The sequence below is a fragment of the Aquila chrysaetos genome, chromosome 8 (assembly GCF_900496995.4).
Source record: "Aquila chrysaetos chrysaetos chromosome 8, bAquChr1.4, whole genome shotgun sequence".
In the NCBI taxonomy this organism is placed as follows: domain Eukaryota; kingdom Metazoa; phylum Chordata; class Aves; order Accipitriformes; family Accipitridae; genus Aquila; species Aquila chrysaetos.
Window position 1 is genome coordinate 1,919,653 of NC_044011.1, and position 20,557 is coordinate 1,940,209.

A 20,557-nucleotide genomic window follows, 5' to 3' on the forward strand; every position below is an offset into this window, starting at 1 on the left:
CTCCATGAGGTATGTGGTCATTTTCAGTCTTAGATTAACCACAATGGGAAAAGCCTTTTTATATGTGCCTGTAAAATGGGGTTTTTAAGTAAGAACTGATTTTACCAAGTCCTGCTGACTCCCTGGGGTGCAGCTGAAGCTCAGTCACTCACACATACGGGTGTACTGAGGGAGATTAGTATAGGTGGCTCAGAGACAAAGGTAAGCTCGGCTACCGTGTAAAACCCAAGCTCCTTCTGATAGCTTTAGAGATGAGAACTTAATCCTAGTGTTCAGACTCAAGAAAAGGAAAGTTCACTACAATAGAGAGTTTTATTTAAAAAAGTTCCAAGCAGATCAGGATGTGAAACACATGAGCAGATGTGCTGGGCTAGTCCATGCGAGCTTTCAGGGTCCTGGTAGTGATCTTGTCTTTTTCACTAGAGAGGGAAAGAGAAAAGACAATTAGTAAATCCATGTTTAATACCTACATGCAGATTGTCCCTTCATTAGGAAGCTGCAGTGTGCATAGGTAGTTTGTTTGCTAGCGGAGGCAGGATCATCTGAACTTGAAGGTAGCTGTTACAACTAGGTAAACCCCATCCTCCTGCCGCTTCACCCGAGGGGAGCTCCAGTAGGTTCAGTAAGCAGCAGTGCCTGGGATGCTGCAGGGAAACAGCACCACGAGCAAAATAAGCTGCTTCAGAAGTCAGTCTGATTGCAGAGTCAGGAAGTTAACATTGCATCCAGCTGTGGCAAAGAGCATCCTCTTGGCCAGTGCTACCCATAAGCGAGGAGTCACACTCTGAATACCGATGGGAATGCAGCCAGGGAATCCCTACACAGCAAGAGTCTAACTCTAGGATTAATTCCCCATGGCTCCTGCAGTTCTAGCAACAGCCATGAACCACAACAGAGAGCAGCCATGAGAAATAAAACACTTAGAATGGACAAAACATTGCTAAAGATACTGCTAAAAGGGAGCAGGATTAGGGATGCCCTGGAAACCAATCCCTTAACTGACTTTAATGTACAACTTGTTAAATTCTACCTCTGTTCTGTAGGGGAAGAGAGCAGCACTTACATTATGTGTACTACCACGCCCATTCCAGATAGGGCATCTCTGTCCACTGCATTCAACATGGCCTGCGAAATTGTTTCGAAGAGGTGATCGGGTTCCTGAGGAACAGAAGTTATTTTAGTTGGTGTAAAAACTGAATGTTGAGTCATCGGATTTTGTTCAAAACCCAAAGTATTATCCAAGACACTGCAAGATTTTCCCTGCAGGCTGCTATAAGCTACAGCCTCTTTGTTCTCCTGAGCTCCTTCAGGAAGTACTGAAGGACAGAGCTTTTCATCCAACCTGTGTATCTCAGGTTCTGCAATTAACAGCAGGAAGCTGAATCCAAGAACCAGAGCTGAGCCTGGCCACCTCACTCACCATGTCGGGCTCCCAGAGGGACTCGCACATGCCGTACATCTGCTCAGAGCAGGTGCCGCTGACCACAAAGTCATCAGTTATCATCGGGCAGCCGATCAGGTCTAGAGAGCAGATGAAAGGTTCGTGTGTTATGGGGTCCAGCCCGGCAATGACTGGTTCTGTGTAGTAAGGTCCAAACCTGTGAAGAACAACATGGCATAGAGCAGTCCAACCACCCTGAAGCAGTTCCACGTCCCACATAAATATCCATACAAGGAAAACATCCCACAGATGCTTTTGGTGGGGGGGACCTTTCAGGTCAACCTAGAAGCATCCTGCAATGGTTTTAGCGTGGCAAACAGAACAAACTTGTACTGCTGCAGGATTATTTTAACAATACTCAATACTCTTTTGCAAGGAAGTTGAAGAAACATTGTCCTTAGATTGAAGTCTCCTCTTGCCATATCACAACTAGTCTTTACAGGAGCCCTTCTCAGCCCCCACCTCACTAGAATCAGATCAACTCCAACAACCACAGCCCTCACTGACACGTAAACAGTGACTCTGTTGTTTGACAGTTACCGTCTCTCATAAAGCAGGTTGGAAACCATGCTCATAAAAGTCTGAGGTTTGATCTGCCTGCCTTCCTTCAGCTCGTAGAGATTCAGCCTGAACTTCAGTCTCTGGGCACTGCAAGAGATGAGAATCAGGATTAAAGCAGAAGCAGGTTCCTTTTTCTTTCACCTTCACCCAGGCCTGAACTGTTCTACTGCACGCTGACAGATACCAGCTCCTGATCCATGCCTGAGGCAGGTAGGTATTCCAGATGCAGCTGAAGTTACGAAGTCTTAGTAGTGATGTGATCTTAAATCAAGCGCAGTTTTATTTAAAAAGCTCCCAGTAAAGGGAGACTAAGAAAAGGAAAGCTGGCACCCAGCTATTATACCCTTCCCCACGAATAAACAAAGGCATTTATGCTCAGCATAAGCTGCCACTTAGTACTTATTGTAAACATGCCTCTTATGCAGTGGGTATGGGAACACGCGGGCGCGCGGGAGTCCCACTTACACCGTCTGCACGTCCGTGGCCAGTCCTGCCAATCCAATGTACAGTCTTTCTCCCATAGGGAAAATCTTCTGGAAGTCTGTGGTCACCATCTGCGCTTGAATCCCAAACCGCCGGTCCGCAGCAATGGCCACGCAATTCTTCCCCTTCATGGCCATTACGGCCCCGCCGTTATACGACATAATAGACTGGAAAAGAGAAGGAGAGCAGGTACCGCCGGGGCTGGGGGCAGCGGTTCGGGATGCCGGTTCCCCGGTGCGGCTGAAGGGGCCTGGGGGTACCCCCCTCCGCCTGGCCTGTCCCTGCGGCCCCGGTGCAGCGGGGGGAAGCCGACACCGCTCCCCCCTGCGGTTTTGGCTTTAATTTTTCCATTTTTGGGGGGGGGGGGGGCACCCCACAGCGGGTTGCTTACGGCCGCTGCTTCCCGCCCACCCGCGGCCCCCGCCCGCCACGGCCCGGTCTCAGGGAAGGCCCATGGGGATACACCACCGCGGCGACGGGGAAGGCCTCCAGGCCACCCGCGGGCCTCGTCCCGCCGGTCCCAAGTCCTCCCCCGGGCCGCCCCCGGCCCCGTCCCGGCGCTCACCATGGCGCCGGCTGCACAGACACCGCCAGGCCCCGCACCGCTCCTCCGGCCGTACCGCACACCGCCCCGCCGCGCCGCTGCTCCCGCCTCCCGGCTCTTCCCATTGGCTACCGCCGCGGCCTCCCGGCGAGCCGCCGCTCCGTTATTGGTGGTTCCGTCCGCCGCGGGGCGGAGCTGGTTGGTTGCGGCGGCGGTGAGGGAGGGGGAGAAAAATGAAGAGTCATAGTGAGCGGGGCATGCCGGGACGGCGGCGGACTGCGCGGGAGGGGCGGGGCGGGTGCGCAGCTGGAGGGGGGGGCGCTCGCACAGCTGGATCCATCGGGGCGCGCAGCTGGATGAGCGCGCGGGGTCATGGCACAGCTGGAGGGACGTGCAGGGCATGGCACAGCTGGAAATGCCCGTGGGGGCATGGCACAGCTGGAGGGACGTGCAGGGCATGGCACAGCTGGAGATGCCCGTGGGGGCATGGCACAGCTGGAGGGACGTGCAGGGCAGGGCACAGCTGGAAATGCCCGTGGGGGCATGGCACAGCTGGAGGGACGTGCAGGGCATGGCACAGCTGGAGATGCCCGTGGGGGCATGGCACAGCTGGAGGGACATGCAGGGGCACTGCAGAAGTGGCAGGCGGGTACAGCCATCCCATCACTCAGTGGTACTGGGGGGTCCCTGAGACCACGGCCCCTGTGCCTGCCCCGTGTGGCACCCACATGCCCATTCCCTGCATGCCCGTGGCAAGGCCAGGATCAGCGCAGGGTGGCCAGGCTGGGACCTGCCCAGTGGTATCTTCCACCAGCTTGGCCCTACACAGCCCTGGCACCTTCTGTTGGGCACTGGGAAAAGTCGTCCAAACCTGGCCAAATTTAACTAGAAACTCCAGGAAACCCATCCCACACCACTCCGCCATGCAGAGCCCTGGTGTGTGTCAGGCTTTGTGCACCCACTGTCTGCTTTGCAGCTCTGGGACCCTGGAGCAAAACCCTAAACTCACGCTGTGGGGCCAGGGACACTGGGTCTCCTAGAGGCAAAAAAAAAATTTCTCTTTGGAAAGTGCTGGCACAGTAAAGTCACTCTGTAAAGCAGCGAGTCACGGCACATCCTGGGGAGGGAAAGAGGCTTGGCAAATGGCTGCAAGGGTATTTTTTATTCAGAGAGCAACTGAAAGGGGGATTTGCGCTCTGCGGAGTATTGGATTTCCTTCCCCATCCCCGTTCGCCAGCTCTCCCCTCTCCTAGAGGAGACAGGATTAAATGTTTAATTTAGGGGAGTGATGTTGTGCCAAAGGGAAAGAGATCCATGTGTTTGGAAACGCTCTTAAATGCACAACAGATCAGCCTGCCTGGTTTCAATGAAAACCTCTGGCCCGTGCAGGGGCTGTTCATCCGCCCCGGGACCAAGCCCCGGAGGCGCAGCCTGTCCCGTGGCAGTTGTATTTTTAAAGTGTTTTCCATTGTAAAAGGTTTCTCGCAGGGATGAAGTCAGAGGCCACATTCTGTCTGGTGGGAACACCCCACATGCTGGGGAGAAAAGGAGCAGCAGAACCAGATGGGAATATCTCCACAGGCAGATTTTGGCAGCGCCCGGTTCCTCCGCAGCCTTGGCCGTCTCGGGTGGCAGTGGGGAGGTGATCCTCGCTGGGCACTGCTTCTCTCTTTGCTTTCCTGTCAGGCTCTGGCTCTCAGATTGCGAAGGCAGCAGCAATCCCACTCCCTGGCCCAGAGAGCCCCAGCACTTCCCCAGCCCCGGCAGCGCTGGACTTGGCCATGCGAGCATTTTGTGGCTCCGGGCTTTTGAAACAACAGGGATCTTCCTGGCGCGGCTTTATGCCCTGCATTAAAACATTAACTTCATTATTTCTGGTATGAAAATAAAATCGGGGCAAGCGGGGAACATAAATAGATTTTACAAGACTTTGTAAGAGAGGGGAACTTCAGCAATGCAGATTTGGACCCCCTTCAGCTTGTTTTTAAGGCAAAATATGGACTCTGGATGGAAACAGGCTTTCAAGTCTCTGCTCCATTTTTAATGTCCCAACATGTCCTTTTGCTTACGGGAGAAACCGCAGTGCAGAGGGGACCACAGGCTAAGCAGAAGTGTTTTTGTTCACACCAGGGGCTGGTTTCCTGCTCACCCAGTGCCTTGGAGAGAGCTGTGAGCCCACGAGGAGCACTGGGACCACATCCTGCCCATTCGCACCTTCTCCCTGTCCAGCTCAGCCCAGTCCTGAGGGCGAGGACCACCCCAAGGGAGCAGGGAAAGCCCCACCAAGCCCCTGCGCAGGTCTTTGCACAGTTAAAACCCACCCTGCCCGCCCCACGGGGACCCGGGACCGGCCACCTCGGCCTGCTGAGTCCATCCTCGGCCGCTCCCCGGGACCGGCCCTGGAAAAAAGTGGGGAAAAACCGAGGTAAAAACAGCTCGTTTCGTCCCTGGGTGGGCTCGAACCACCAACCTTTCGGTTAACAGCCGAACGCGCTAACCGATTGCGCCACAGAGACCGCGCTGGCGACTATTACCGCGACCGCCGCACTCAGCCGGAGCATCCCCGGGAGCGCCCGCGGGCTGCGGGTACCAGAACCGGGTACCGGCACCGGGAGACCGAGTGCCGGCACCGGGACGCTGGCCGGGGTGGGGAATTAATCGCACGGCCGCAACCGTGCGGGCAGAGGGGAAACACGCCTGGGCGCTGCGCCCCGCCGAGTAGCCGGTACACCGGGTGTACGGAAGCGCCCTCGGTCGCGCCGAGCCCCGGTCAGACCCACGGGGGAGGCGCGGACACGCGCGGGGCAGCGGGGCCGTCTGGGTCTTTCCGCTGCGCTGGAGAGGGGCTGCGGGGCGTCGGGGGGTGAGCTGCCGCCGACACGCGTGGGGTCCCCGGCTGCCCGCAGCCCCCGAGATCCCCCGTCAGCTCCCCGCAAGGTGCCCCCTTCCCTCCGAGCGGGGACGGGCCCGCCGTGACGGATCCCGCCCGGCTGCGGGACCGGCCCCGCGGGGGAAACCGGCGCCGTGAGCCCGCCCGCTCTGCTCCCCTTCCTTCCCTTTTTCCCCATATTTTATTTCTTTCCCGCTTTTTCCTTTTTTCCCTCTCCTTCCCTTTTTCCTGCCTTTTTTCTTTCTCCCTCCTTTCCTGTTTTCTTTCCTTCCTTTTTTCTTTCCTCCTATGCCTTTTTTCCCTTTTCTTCCCTCCTTTTCCATTTTTCCCTTTCTTCCTCTAATTTCCCTCTATTTTTCTTCCCTTCCTTTTTTTCCCCCTTCCCTTTGCTTTCCCCTCCCGGCACCAGTCCCGCAGGCCCCGCCGAGCACCGGCAGGCACCGGACTCCCGCCCGAGGGGCCCGGGGAAGGTCCCGCGGGGCCCGGAATGCCCCGCGTCGCCTCTCGGGTGGGAAGTCCCCCCATTCGGGACCGAAAATGCCCCAGGGCTGGTCGGGGAGGGGCGTCCCGGGCCACCACCCTAGCAGTGGCGCGGTGATGGGGGAACACGGGGACCGGGCACCGCCGCCCCGGCTCGGATTTTGGGCCCATTCCAGCTGCTTTTAGGGCGCTCTCCTTTTCTGCCGAAGCCCAACGGGGGGGGGGTGTCGCCGCGGGGGGGGGGGACGGCAGCAGCCGCAAGCACCGGGGCACCGTCGCAGCGGTGTCCCCCGGGGCGGCGGCGGCGGGGGGGGGGCCGTGTCCCGGCGGGGCGGGGCGGGGGGGGGGGGCAATCTCGGCCCCTCACTCCCCTCCTCCGCAACACCCCAAAGGAATGAGGTCACGTGAGGCGGGGCGGGGCCTGGCGGCGGCTGGAGGAGGGAAAAAAATTAAAAAAAAAAAAAGGAAGAAAAAAAAATTAAAAAAAAAAAGGAGGAGGAAGGAGGGAAAAAAAAAAAAAAGGAAAAAAAAAAAAAAAACGAGCGAGAGAAAAAAAGGGCCCCGGCCGCAGCGCCGCCGCCGAGTCGAGCCGAGCCGAGACGCGCCGACCGGCGGGAGCGGAGGGGCGGCCGCGGGGCCGCCGCTGCCGCCGCCACCAGGTAGGGACGCGGCCCCGGGCCCCCCCCCCCCGCCTCCACCGCCGCCGCCGCCGCCGCCGGGCCCCCCCCCGCGCCCTTTTCTCTCCGCGTTCAAGATGGCCGATGGCCGCCGCCTCCCCCCGCTTTGTGCGGCGGCCCCGCTCCTGCCCGGGGGGGGCCCTGACCCCCCCCTTCCCACCCCACGGCGGGCACCGGCGAGGGGCAACGGAGCTCTGACAGCCCCGGCTCCCGACGCCCACCCCCCCCGGGCCTGGCGCGGCGTAGAGCGGGGCAGTGCGGTACGGCCGGGGGGGGGGCCGCGGCGGGAGCCCCCCCCCCGGGGCGGGCGGAGGGGCCGGGCCGGGCCCCGGGGCGGGCTGTCAGCCGGCCCCGAGTACAAAGGGCTGGGGGGCACCGGGAGCGCCCCGGGTTCACCGGGGCTGCCCCACCCCCGGCCCCAAATCGTGTCGTGTAGTCCCCCCCTCCCAAAAGAAAAAAAAAAAAAAAAGAAGCGGGAGTTGCCCGCGGCACCGGGGTGGCCCCCCCCCGCCGGGAAACACCCCCCCGGGGCACAACGCGGGGTCACGCGTGTCCGTGCCCATGGCGTGTCCGTGCCCATGGCGTGTCCGTGCCCGCGCGCCTGTGCCGGGCGGGTGTCACGCACGCCGGGCGGCCACGTCCCGCCGCGGGGACGGGGGCTGAGTGTGTCCTTGTGCCTACACGGGTGTGGGGACACGCGTGTCCGTGCCCTCCCCGCGGTGCTTCCTTCTCTCCCCCCCCCCCCCCACGCCGTGTCGCTCCTCGGCAGCGGCCGGTGCCCGCGTCCCGCACCCCGGGAGGAGCGGGGGGGGGGTTGTCTCGTCGGTGGGCACGGGTTCACGCTCCGGTGCCTTTTTGTCGTGTTCCCGGTGCGTGGGGTGGGGTGGGGAGGGGGTGTCCGTGGCCGCCGAGCGGGCAGTGCCGGGGGGGTACCGTCCTGGTTTATTTGCCGGGCTTGCCGCCGCCGGTGGGTCCCACGGGGAGGGGGCAGCCGGTCGGGTCCAAGTTACCGGTGACTTTGAAACGTCCTTCCTCACCCGTGCCTGGTCCCGGGGGGATTGGGGGGGGGGGGGGGGGAGGAAGAAGGGGGGGACCACTGTGCCGGGCCACCGCCCAGGGAGACAAAAGACCCCGAAAGTCGGGGCGGGGGGAGCGGGCCGGGGCTGCGGGGCAGCCGGCTGCGGCCGGCGGGACCCGTTCCGGCGGCGGGACCGGGGCAGCGGGCGCCGCTGGCGGGACGGGGCGGCCCCGAAGGCTCCGGCGGGGCCGGTGCTGCGGCCGGCTCCGGTGCCCGGGGAGGGGAGTTGGGGGGGTCCGGGGCTTTGTTCCTGCCCCCGCGGCAGGAAATCGCCGTTGTTATCACCCGGTTTATTAGAACCGGTTTGCGCCGGTGGCTCAGGCTCCCCCCCTCCCGCGGAGACCCGGGCCGCCATTGGCGGCTGCGAGCACCGAAAGCGGCAAAATCCACCCAAAATGCAGCCGTGGGGTCCTGCGGCCCGCCGTGGGCAGCCGGTGCCCGGTGGAGCTGCCCGGTCCCCTGGCAGGGGTCGGTGTGGGAGCCCCGGGGCTGGGGACCGCGGCCCCCCCCCCAGGCATTCCTCCTGGCCGGGGGGAGCCTGGCAGTGGCCCCCCATCACCTGTGGGCTACGGAGGGCTGAGGGCACCTGCTCGGGTGCAGCAAGATGCAGGGCACCCAGGTGATGCCCACCCAGGGGATGCCCAGGGGTGAGAGCTGAGCCTGGGGGGTGCGGGGGCTTCCCAAACACCCTGGTGCCCCGGCCCCCTCCCTGTAAGGAGACCCTGGGGCTCGTCTTGGCCCCTGCCCCTCCAGCACAGGGACGTCCTTGAGGTCCCCATCCCCGTGGTGTCCCCATCCCTGCAGCGTCCCCGTCCCCACGGTGTCCCCATCCCTGCAGACCTGCCTCCGGGGACTCCACGGTGGGTGAAGGAGATGAGAGACCCAGACTGGAGCCCGGGAGAAGCACCGCAGGGAGCAAGCGGGAGCGTAGGGTGGCTTCCCCAGGGCAGGCACCTGGCACGGACCCGGTGTTGTACAAACGCACCTGCACGCACCACTCCATCGCAGAGCCCCGAGCACACACCCCTGCACGCGCAAAAAACACAGCCTCGCACGCACAGCCCTGTGCACACCCACCCGGCGTGCGCACCCCTGCACGCACACACGCTCCTGCGCACGCGCACACACGCGTGCAACCCTGTTTGCTCCCTGGGTGCGGGGTTCACCCCGTTCCTCGGCCGGTCGTGGTACCCGCACCGCAGCCGTTGTGCCTTCGGCGGTTGTCTCGGCCGTCGCCTGGTTGTCGGCTGTGGGGTGTCTGCGAAGGGCCTGGCCCCGTGTCAGGCTGCCGGTGACAGCGCTTCGTACCTGGCCCCGTGCGAGCGCCTGTACCGCAGGGGTGCAAGCGTGTGCGTGTGTATCTTCGCCTGTGTGCATGTAGGGGATATAAGCATGTAGGTGTAATATGTGTGTACGCACACGTGCGTGTGTGTGTCTCCCTCGGGGTGGGTGGGGTTGTGGGTACGTACGGGTGTTGCTGTCGGCACACCCTGGCTCTGCCATTGCGCCCACGCTCATTTACACAAACCCAGGGTTTCTTCTCCCCTTTCCCCCTCGCCTCGGATGGTTGTAATAATATTCTGGCTCCTCTCCAAGTATCGGGGTTGCCATGGAAACAATAAAACTGCAGCGATTTCGGGCTCCGGCTCTACCGTCTCCCATTGTAAACGTGGAAGTGCAGGAGCGGGCAGGCAGCGATTCCCCCACGTCTGCGCCCCACGCCGAGGGACGCTGCCCGTACCTTGCGTGCACACCCGGCCCTGCACACCCACACACGCAGGTGCTGCGGGTGCTCCTGGCCGTGGGCAGGTGGCCAACACCGGACTCGGGAGTTTCTATAGAAACCGCGAGGCAGTGGCTGAAAATGCCTTTTCCATCGAACAAAACAAAAATACACTTTGTGTGTGTGTATGTGTGCGTGCACAGCCCAGGGAGCTGCAGGCGAGGGGCTGGCTAACAGGGGTGATTTGTCCCCTCTCAGAGGTGACTTGGCATGGTGGGGACCCACTCGGGCACCCCCAGGAAGAAGCAAACATGAGGCAAAGGGAGCTGGGCAGTGCCCAGGACCAGGACCTGCGTCGGGAGGTGTGCGGGTGCTGCTCGCGCACCCCCAGGGCTGGCAGGGTGCGGGGCTGGGGCTGCCCCAGTGCTCTCGGGGCAAAGCATGGCACATCAGGGGGAGTGTCAGGCACCCCCACCCTGCTCTGGATTTGTTCCTTCAAGGGTGAAGTGGGTCCCACGGGTCCCGTCCTTGCACGAAGTGGCCATTAATGGTGGCCCTGGGTGTTTCCCTGCAGGGAGGATCCGCCGCGGCGCTGCTCCAAAATGCACAGGACCACCAGGATAAAGATCACCGAGCTCAACCCCCACCTGATGTGCGCCTTGTGCGGCGGCTACTTCATAGACGCCACCACCATCGTGGAGTGTCTGCACTCCTGTGAGTGTCCTGGGCTCCCGGCCGGGGCCGCGCTGCACCTGGGGTACCCCGAGCCCCGGGAAGGGTGGCCGTGCTGCACCAAGACCCTCCTGCAGTCCCCAAACCCATCCTGCATCAGGCACTGCTGCCGCATGGAGCTGTGGGGTCATGGATGGGGCCAGACCGGGGCAGGCGAGCAGGGGTCCCAGCCCCGAGCCAGTGCGGGGGTGAGGGCTGCTTTGCTGGGCTGGCACAGGGGCTCTGCCCCCTCGTCCGTCTGTCCATCTGCTCATGCCGAGTCTTTCCCCACAGTCTGCAAAACCTGCATTGTTCGGTACCTGGAGACGAACAAGTACTGCCCCATGTGTGATGTCCAAGTGCACAAAACCAGACCCCTCCTCAGCATCAGGTGAGCTTTGGGGGCTCCCCGCACGCCATGCCCCTGCGTGGCACCAAGCCCCATCCCTGTGCCGGTGCAGCCTGTGCCTGCTCTAGGGTGCAGCCCTGAGCACCCCGGGATGGGGAGCAGGGCTCTGCGGCCAGCCCAGGTTCATGATGGTGCAGCTGAGCAGGGACCATTGTACCTCTTGCAGTAAGAAACCTCTCCGCTCCTGAACCCGCACCCCACAGCAGTGGGGATTTGGGGTGCTCTCCGGGTGGAAGGGGAACAGGGACAGTGGGAAATGCCACCATGGAGGGAACAGGACCCAGGGACGTCTCTTCTGTGGCAGGAGGAGGAGGCTGGGGTGGGTGCCAGCCAGAGCAGGGGCTGCCTGTGCCCATCCCCGCGCATCCCAGACCACAGACGTCCATCCATCCGTCCCTGCAGTCCCACCGTGCACAGTTTAACCTGGGACCGCCTGTGTTTTCTAACTCCCTGCTCTTTCCCCCGTGGGGATGGTGCCATGTCCCTTGGGGGATGTCAGGGTGGGCTCACGGCAGCGCAGGTGAAAGGGTGCCCGGCCACGGTGGTGTTGGCTTCGTGCCGGCTCTGCCCCGGCCCCGCGTCTGGCTGGGGAAAGCCAGACACGTCCCGTCAGTTGTGGAATTGGCTCTGCAGGTGGTTGGCATAGAAACCATGAAAGGCTGCAATACATCACTTGGCTTTTTTTTTATCCTCCTTTTTTTTAGCCTCTTCCGTGTAAATCTGTTTCTGTAGTAACACTTTTTCCGCCTTCCCCCCCCCCCCCCCCCCCGCCCCGGTTGACTATGAAATATTTACACTCCGGCTCCCACGGCTCCCTCGCCAAAACATCCCTGTCTGCGTGCGGAGACGGATACGCAGCCGCCCGCGCCGCAGACGGGCACCGCGCACGTGAGCAGCTCTGCGCCGGCGGCCCCGAAGCCCGGCTGTCGTGGTGGCACAGTGCCTTCGCCTCCCGTTTGGTCCCGGCGGTGGGAAATGTGGGGCACGTGTGGGCAGAGGTGCTGCCGCAGGTGACGGGGGGCCTGATCCAGATCTGGTGCCATAGAAAACTCTCTGCACCGATGAGGGGCTTGCTTTCCCCTTTGCTTCCCAAACCAGAGTCGCGGTGCCGCGGCAGCGCCGAAACGCCCGTGCCCCGGGCATGATGCTGCGTGGTGCTGAGGGTGCTGCCCACGCCTGGCCACCGTGTCCCCCCCCCCGTGGCACCCCGGCCACCACCCAGTGCCACTGTGCTGAGCTGAATGGGGTTGACTCATGCAAGAGCAGGGACCGGCTGGTAATTAAGCTGCCAATCAAGCGGCTGAGGTTGCTTTTTCATTAGCTTGCTGTAAATTATAAAGCAAATTCTCTGGGTATGTATTATAAATAAAATCACAGCGGGGCCTCATGAACCAGTGTGACATCACCAAGGAATTAGGGATAAAAGACACGGCTAGGCTAAAAATAATATAGGGTACGGTCATTTGTTTTTCTTTAAAATAAAGGCCTTATTATTAAAATGGAAATAATTGCAGATATAATTTACTTTTTCACCAGTCCCACTGCTCTTGCTTTGTTTTCGAGATTTTTTTTTATTCGGCTGAGCTGCTGGTTTTAAATTGTGCCAGATGCCCTGCCTGCAGGGTCCCGAGCCCAAGCCTTCAGCAAAATCCCATTCCTGGCTCTGTGCTGAGGATGGGACTCGAGCTTCTCCAGTTCCTCGAGTGCGTTAGAAGATCCTACCTTGAGATGTTCACAGTTTAGGGAGTCCACTTTGCTTTCCTGTATAGCAACCTGACAGTGGACACTATCCTGCCATCCTTACAACATCCTTAGAAGAGGGAAATGAAAGCCTGAGCCCTGAACTGCAGCCAAGTCCAAAAATAAAATTAGATGCAAATTAAAACTTGCAGAAACATTTGCTGATCTTAGATTATTTTTTTTTAAGTTCTCGGTGTGTTTTTGTAATCATTTTGACTACTGAAACGGATCCTGGCCCCAAAATCCTGCTGTCATCATCCCTAGCAATTACAAGGATTTTTGAAATGGTTTTCTTTCTTTTTCCAGAGTTAACCCTTTGCAGTGAGCGCAAGGGCGGACAGGTTTGCCTGCGAGACAGGGTTGTGGCATCGCCACGGGATGGGGAGTTGGGGCTTTGTGCTGGGAGTTTCCCAGGAGGCAGATGGGGGAAGCGGCATTCGGGCTGGCCGGGGGCACATGGTGCAGGGCAGCTTTCAGCAGCCCGAGGAAGCAAGCTGTTCCCTAATCCAGCTGATTTCTCTCTCCTTTCCTATTTCTTTTTTTCCCCCAGGTCGGACAAAACCCTACAGGACATAGTGTACAAACTGGTCCCGGGGCTTTTCAAAGGTACAGCCATGGACAATTATAATTGTGTGGGTTTGGGGTTGTTTGTAACTCGCTCCCACCCACCAGTGAAACCGGTCCCCCGGATTTCGCGCTGCCCACGCACGCCCCTGCCCGTGTAATGGGGACAGCAGGAAAATGCATGGTGTGAATGGACAGGGATGGGTCCGTCCGGATAGTGCCCATCCCACACTCCGGCAGCCCGGGGGCTGCTGCTGGGGGGAACTACGAAAAGCAAAGCTGGGAGCAGGAGCCGCGGATTTGCTCTCCAAGTGCCTGCCCATCCTCGGGGGAAAAAGTGTGGGGGTCTGCAGGTGTGGAAAGACTGAGGACAGTCGAGCCGCCATAAAGGCATTCTCACAGCAGCAGATTTGCAGCCGCTCCAAGGGTTTTACTGGTACGACTTGATTGCTCTTGCTAAAGCGACTGCTCTCCTACGGGTCCGTCTGCACCAGGCAGCTCGTGCTCGAGCTGCCGGCGGGGAGCAGGCGCTCGGCAGTCCGGGGCTTCCTCTTGCTCCCCTCTTTGCACCCATCTCCCCCTTGGTGTGATTTTTTTCCCCCCTCACCTTCCTCCTCCCTTCTCCCACAGATGAGATGAAGAGGCGGCGCGACTTCTACGCAGCCTACCCCATGGCAGAGGGTAAGTGTCAGCCCCGGGGACCCCCCCCTCACCCTGGCTGTGCCTCCCCGCAACGGCTCAGCCTCTCCCTCCCTCTGCTCCCGCAGTCCCCAACGGGTCCAATGAAGATCGCGGGGAAGTCTCCGAGCAGGACAAGGGGAACCTGACGGATGATGAGATCGTTAGCCTGTCCATAGAGTTTTACGAAGGGTCAAGGTACCGTTTTCTGGCTGCTCCTAAGCCTCTGCCTGGGTTTGGGGTTGTGAATAAACTCTTGTCCTCTCTTCCCGCTCCGGAGATGGAGCTGAGATGTGAGGTGGCGGTGGCTGACACAGCCCCTGCTTGGAGCTCAGCATCTCCTGGGGTTCTTGAATGGATGGAGGAGCAACCCAAAACCCATCTGCTCTGGTTCCCCATCCTGCATCCTCTGTGGGTGCTTGCTATGGCAGTGGGGTCCCCGCATCACCGCTCCCGGGGCAGGGAGGGGAAGATTCCTTCCCAGGCAGCAGAGCCTAAGGGCTGCCGCATCCCTGGTGCCGGTGGTGGCCTCCAAGGATGTCATTGGCATCTGGAGCAGCGGTTCAGAGGAGGCAGGGAAGGTGACAGCCCGGGCAGTGGTTGCAGCGTGCTGGATTGGAAATGCAGCAACTTGGGCATGTACGTGGTCAGGGGTGGCCAAGCCAGAGCTTGGCTGAAGGTCACTGGATGTTCCCCTTGCAGCCGCTCCATGGATGGCCTTTCTGATGGGTTATTTTTCCTCTCTGCCTTTTTATTCCTCCATAAACTTTGTCCTGTGTTTGCTTTCCTCCCCCCAGAGAGGAGAAGAAAGGGACCGTTGAGAACGGGGACCTGGAGAAGGAGAAGGTGAGTGTGGTGGGACCATGGCATGGAGAGCTCCATGTCCAGCTGCCTCCTGGGCTTTTGGGGTGTGGGGGCGGACCGGAGGGCACCCCCAAACCGTCTGCTGAAGGAGGTGGGAACTGCCCATTAATTGCACGGCGGACTCTCAGCAACGCCTCTCCCCCCGGCCCCCTCCCGCTGCGTCCCCAGAAGAACGGGGTGCGGTTCCTGCGCTGTCCCGCCGCGATGACCGTCATGCACCTGGCCAAGTTCCTCCGCAACAAGATGGACGTTCCCAGCAAGTACAAGGTGAGCGTGTGCCTGGGGTGCGCTCGCTGCCCGGCTTTCGGTGCACTCTGGTGGGCTCAGAGGGGCTGATGCCATTTTGGCCATCCCATATTGCATCCCACGCTGCAAATATGCTGTGCTTTGCTTCGTCCCGAATATCACGGCTCTGCTTTGTGCAGCCCAGGCTTTGCCTCCCCAAGTGCGTGGGTGCTGGGGCAGGATCCGTCCCTTATGGCGTGTTTCATGTAAACTGAATTTGCTCCAGTTTCTGGCAAGGGCAGTGCTGGGAGCCCTGGCAGACCCCGGCTCTGGGAGAGGCACTCGGGGATGGAAAAGCCCCGATGCCCCATGAGCAGCTCTGGGGGGGGGGCTGGTGGTGCCTCTGCCCTCGTGTCGGGGGACTGACACTGTCCCCTGCCCCAGGTGGAAGTCCTCTACGAAGACGAGCCCCTCAAGGAGTATTACACCCTGATGGACATCGCCTACATCTATCCCTGGAGGAGGGTAAGCGGAGCTGCCTCCTTCCCTGCCGTGGGCACCGGCACTGGGGCTTGTCTCGGAGAAAAGCTCGGAAAAGCAGTCCTTTAGGGGAAGGCTAAAAGCATTAAAAGGCTTTAAAACTGAAAAAATTGGAAGAACTTACTTAAAAACTTAAAAATTGAAAAAACTTAATTGAAAAGCTTAAAAATTGGAGAGCTTAAAGATTTGAGCACTTCAACAAATTAAAACCCCGGATGCCCCCTCCTTACAAAGGTGTTTGTTCCAGGTGTGATTTTTTAGGAGGCCGGGGGGGGCCGCACCTGCTTTTCTCCCCCTTTCTCCAGGGCAGGCAGGAGGGCTGGTGGCCGGCACCCGGCCACGCTGCCACCGCGGGCAGCCGGTGTTGCGGTGCGCGCCGGTTTCGTCCCGGCACGGGATGCCACGGGTTGCAGGGTGCCATGCGTCTGCCCTTCTCCCGCTTGCAGAACGGGCCCCTGCCGCTGAAATACCGCGTCCAACCCGCCTGCAAACGGCTCAAGCTGTCCCAGCCGGCCACCTCCGAGTGCACCAACACCAGCGGCGCCTCTGAGTGCGAGTCGGTCAGCGACAAAGCCCACAGCCCCGCCACGCTGCCCGCCACCTCCTCCTCCCTGCCCAGTCCCGGTACCCCATCCCACGGCTCGCCCAGTTCCACCGCCGGCAGCGGCCCCGCCGGTACCGGCACCGCGCTCAACGGCACCTCGAACTGCCACCCGCTGCCGCCCGCCGCCAGCCGGTGCCGCAAAACGACTGTCAATGGCAGCACGGCCTCCGCCTTGACCTAAACAATGACGAAACAGGGACTCCTGGCTGGGTTTTATATATCTATATATATTATATATATACATATATAAATATATATGTGTACATAGGGAGAAAAAAAATTATACATACTTATTTTCTATTGATTGACCAGATTAATTTAAAATGCAAATAAGACACATAAATGTGGTTGAATATTTTTAAATGTTTTTTGTTTTTTTTTTTTTTTAAATTTTCGTTTTAACTTATGTAAGCTGCATGCCGGAGCTGGGAGCCATGCAGGCGCTGCCGCCTTCCTTGCTCGTTTTCTCTAACACTTTTCACTCTCCTCCCCATCCCTCTCCCCTCGCGCCTGCTCGGAGCGAGACGGGGCCGTGAGCGGGGACTCCCAGCTGCACAGGTAAGGGCCAAGCACAGGTAAGGGCCAAGCACAGAAGCCAAAAAACTGCCCCCCAGCCCCGCCGTGCCCTGTGATTTTTTTGCTTTTTTTGTGTTTATTTGGGGATTTTATGGCACCAGGTTTGATAATGTGGTGCCTGTGGCCAGCTGGGACCAGTGGTCCATTTGTTGGCATCGAGCATCACTTGCTAGTGTTGCCCCCCCTCAGCTTTGCCTTGCCGTACATGTTTCTGTCTCTTTTTTGCTTTCCCTGTGTGGTCTCTGGACGGTGTTTCAGGCTCTGATCTAGCAAAGCCTCACACAGACGCTTCCCTTTATGCACAGTAAGTAGTTTGTTTTTTGGGTTTTTTTCCCCCAGCTTAAAAAAACTATGCTTGCAACTTGGTGGTGAAGGGCCAGCCGTACCGGGGGTGGGAGCACAAGCCCCGCTGAATATTGGTTTCTCCTCCCCGGGGCAGACGGGCAGCGCTGGGTGCCAACAGCTCCGGGCACTGATGGGAAATTTTGGCTGGGGGCATCTAAATGGTTGGGGGCTGCTTTGGCAGCGCTGGGTGAGTCTGCGTGGGACCCAGGGGCTTCAAATGCCACTACCCTGCCCAGGCAGGGAGGGGGTGCACGGGACTCCCACGTTGCTGGCTCCCCACTCACCTCCATGGCTTCAACGCCACATTTCAGAGCATTTATTTTTGTTGCCCCCCGTCCTTCCTACCTTCTCCTGTCCCCACATTGGGTTTTTAAAAAAATAAAATAAAAAAAATAAGACTACAGTGCCTTTAGCCAGGAGGCTTCGGTGAGGGGCGAGCGTGGGAAGGTGCTGCCATGTTTTGGGCAGGAGCGGCGCGGCACCGGTATTGCCGGCTGCCCACACGCTCCGGGGAAGGGACCAACTTTGTACATTGACAAAAAAAAAAAAAAGCACATGAGCCCCGGGGAGCACAGACCCCGGGGGTTTCTCTCTTACCCTTGCTGGGGAAGGGGGTGAATGACAAAAAATAAGCAAGTGCCTGCAGCGCCCGGATGGCACCCCACGGCCAGGCAGCGGCTACGGCCGCCCACGACGGCACGGTGAGAACCAAAGGAAAGCGGCACGGGAATTGTATGAACAGCCCGACTCCAAAGGTCAGGAAACATGGGATGTTGTTATTGTATTTTTAAATTTTTTTTTAATTTTTTTTTTTTTTTTTTTTTTTAAGTACTTGCACCCCCATCACGGACTTGACAGCGGCACCTTCGCTATAGCACAGCCCCGGGCTCCGCTGCCCTCCGGGCACTGGGGATGGGGCCCGGGAAGGTCCCCGCGGGGCCCCTTTTGTTTCTCTCTTCCCCATCCCCGGGCTGGGGCTGCACGAGGGGCTCGAAGCGTGTCGGGGGGGCTGCATTTGTCTCGACTTTGACACCCCTTTTCTCCTTGTAAATAGGCCAAAATGGACTGAGGGAGGCAGCTGAAGTGCCTCGGTCTGGGGTTTGTGTGGGGCTCTTGGGGGGGTTGTTTTGTTTTCTGTTTTTTCCTATATGGTACAAACCAAATTGCTCTGTATGTTTGCATCCTGTACGATGTTTTAATGTCTTGTAATATATTCTGATATTCATATATTGTTATTGGTTAAACATTTGTATAACTATACAGCTTTGTAAATGTAATAAATGCTGCAGACTGTCATTCCCTTCGTCCGCCTGTACAGATGCATCCGCCCGGGTCCCTCCGTCCCGCATCCTGGTGGGCACCCACAGCTCTGGCAATGCAAACCCACTCCTGAAAGTCCCGTTATCCAGTGGATTATTTTTTTCCGCAGCCACTGCTGAGCCTTCGTTATCCCTGGCAGGGTCCCAGCCGGGCATAGGGCAAAATTGCTGCCCCCGTGGTGGGGTGAGGCTGGTTTGCTGCAGCTGGTGGCAGCCCTCAGAGCTCAGTAATTAAGGTTAATTGGGGTGGGAGCTGAGCATCTCCTCCCAAACCCGAGAGAGGACTCAAGATCCCTGTGGTCCCGTGGTCCCGTGGGCTCCGTGACCTCCATCCCTGCGGGGTGCAGCCGTGTCAGGGCTGCGCGGAGAGCTGGGCTCTCTGCACGGCCTCTTCTTTGTGGGTGCCGTCGCAATAGGGGGGGGAGCGGGTGCGCTTGCACCCACACAGCCAGACCGTCTTGTCCTCCTCCGGGATGAAGCGCAGCGGGGAGATCCCCGGGGCCGCTTTCTTGTGGGCCCCGTCGCAGAAAGGCTGCGAAGCAAAGGGAGAGGAGGTAAAGGGGGGGGATTTTGGGGTGCTGGGGGGTGTCTGGCTGGACTGGGGGCTGTGCTGTTGCACCCCGCCAGGCACGAAGCATGCACCGTGCTGTTGCACCGAGATTTCTCTCCCCCCCCCGCCCCCGGTTGCGTGCATCCCCTGGGAATTGGGATGCTGCGGGAGCACCCAGGTGGGCAACAGCATCTCCTCCTCCCACAGCCCTCCCCCGGACCGGGGGGGTCCCCGTGAGACCGGTCCTGCCCCATCCCCGTCCGCATCCCCCCGTGCATCCCAGCTCGGGGCGGGGGGGGGGGTCCGGGCCCCCCCCCTCGGTTCCCGGTCCGACCTGGTTCTTGCTGTGCCCGCAGGCGCACCAGGCGTACTTCTTCCCGGCCTTCAGCTCCACCGGGAACGGCTGCTTGGCGGCGATCGCCGGTTCCGGGGGGGGGGCCCGAACACCGCCGCACCTGGGGGGCTGAGAAAAGCGAAGGGATCTGCAAAACCCCCGGCGAATCCCGGCACCGGCGGACGCCCCCGCTTCCCTCCCGCCGCCCGCCGCTCCCCGCGCCTCTCATCACTGTCACAAGCGCAGCCGGTCTCAGCAGCGGCATGGCCCAATTCAATTATTTCCCCCCCCCCCCCACCACCGCCACCGTCGACCGGGTCACCTTCCCCGGGACCGGCTCCTCCTCCCGGCCCCGGCGGAAGAGCCGGGGCGGGCGGGCTCGGCGGGAGCTCGGTTGCTCGCTGCAGAAAGGTTCCCGCTTCCACGGGTGCTCGCACGGATCCTTGAAGCCCACCCCGGGGTGCCCCATCAGCCCGGGCTCTGGGCCTGCAGAGCCCTTTGGTGCTGCCCCCCCCCCCACCTCCATTTTGCCCCCCCCCGCCGGTTTTGGGGGGATTCGCCCCGGCCCCCCCCCCCCCCGTGGAACTGCAGCCCGGGGGGTGTTGCTGTCCCTCTGCTCGCCAAATGTGGGCTCTTCCCCTTCCCTGGAAATTCATCTTTTAAGCATCAAAGGTTTGGACTCTCCCCCCCCCCCCCCCCCCCCTTTCTTTTTTTAAACATTTAACTACTGGGAAAAATTGGCTTTTTTTGACAGCTGAAATGATTTAGCTCTGCAGATGGCCGCACGCCGGGGGGGGAGCGCTCCACGGTGAGCCGGCCCCACGGGCAGGATCCCACCCGGCCCCCGGGGGGGGGGTCACGGCCCCCTGGCCACCGCGTGTCCTGTGTGGGGGGATGCCCACGGTCAGCTCCCAGCATCCCAGTGCAATGGGAGCGAGGGTGTGATCCAGGTGCGTCACCCTGTAGAGGTGTCAAACCCAACGTCCAACCCAAGGCCATTTTATCTTCCTTTCTACAGTGCCCCCCCCCCAAGGACTCGCCCCCAGCGCTGCCGTCCCAAGGGCAGGGGGAGAAAATTTCCCTCCGAGCAGCGACTTCCAACCCTCAAGCCCCAGGTTCAGTGCCTCAGCTCACAGCATTACTTGGAGACTTCCAAACATCCACCTCTGCACATTTTTAACGGAGGAGGTTGTAAATTCTCTGTTTAATACCGCTCTGCAG

At 60.0% G+C, this 20,557-nt stretch overlaps 3 protein-coding genes and 1 non-coding gene across 11 annotated transcripts; 1 reads left to right on the forward strand and 3 right to left on the reverse strand.

Moving 5' to 3' along the window:
• Positions 1-293: 293 nt before the first annotated feature.
• PSMB3 (proteasome 20S subunit beta 3) lies at positions 294-3,180 on the reverse strand. Its single transcript, XM_030022830.1, has 6 exons — positions 3,051-3,180; positions 2,468-2,652; positions 1,982-2,089; positions 1,421-1,598; positions 1,064-1,158; positions 294-419 (listed from the first exon to the last, which is right to left on the reverse strand). The coding sequence occupies exons 1-6, from the start codon at positions 3,051-3,053 to the stop codon at positions 371-373; spliced, it is 618 nt and encodes a 205-aa protein (XP_029878690.1). The 5' UTR covers positions 3,054-3,180; the 3' UTR covers positions 294-370.
• PCGF2 (polycomb group ring finger 2) lies at positions 2,592-18,429 on the forward strand. 7 transcript variants are annotated; one of them, XM_030022827.2, is made up of 11 exons: positions 2,592-2,674; positions 5,160-5,454; positions 10,452-10,591; positions 10,883-10,979; positions 13,288-13,343; positions 13,932-13,982; positions 14,069-14,177; positions 14,777-14,825; positions 15,012-15,110; positions 15,513-15,593; positions 16,055-18,429. In XM_030022827.2, the coding sequence occupies exons 3-11, from the start codon at positions 10,480-10,482 to the stop codon at positions 16,391-16,393; spliced, it is 993 nt and encodes a 330-aa protein (XP_029878687.1). In that variant the 5' UTR covers positions 2,592-2,674; positions 5,160-5,454; positions 10,452-10,479; the 3' UTR covers positions 16,394-18,429. The 7 variants fall into 7 exon arrangements, with proteins under 7 accessions (XP_029878687.1, XP_040981496.1, XP_029878688.1 ...); XM_041125562.1 differs by lacking the exon at positions 2,592-2,674 and having other exon boundaries at positions 5,348-5,454; positions 15,015-15,110; XM_030022828.1 differs by lacking the exons at positions 2,592-2,674; positions 5,160-5,454 and adding an exon at positions 6,972-7,058.
• TRNAN-GUU lies at positions 5,472-5,545 on the reverse strand. The gene has a single exon. It is a non-coding gene; the product is annotated as a tRNA-Asn (tRNA).
• CISD3 (CDGSH iron sulfur domain 3) lies at positions 18,309-19,636 on the reverse strand. Of its 2 annotated transcripts, XM_041125564.1 has the most exons (3): positions 19,521-19,636; positions 19,337-19,465; positions 18,309-18,984 (listed from the first exon to the last, which is right to left on the reverse strand). In XM_041125564.1, the coding sequence occupies exons 1-3, from the start codon at positions 19,599-19,601 to the stop codon at positions 18,805-18,807; spliced, it is 390 nt and encodes a 129-aa protein (XP_040981498.1). In that variant the 5' UTR covers positions 19,602-19,636; the 3' UTR covers positions 18,309-18,804. The 2 variants fall into 2 exon arrangements, with proteins under 2 accessions (XP_040981498.1, XP_029878567.2); XM_030022707.2 differs by having other exon boundaries at positions 19,337-19,636.
• Between the last annotated feature and the right edge of the window lie 921 nt (positions 19,637-20,557).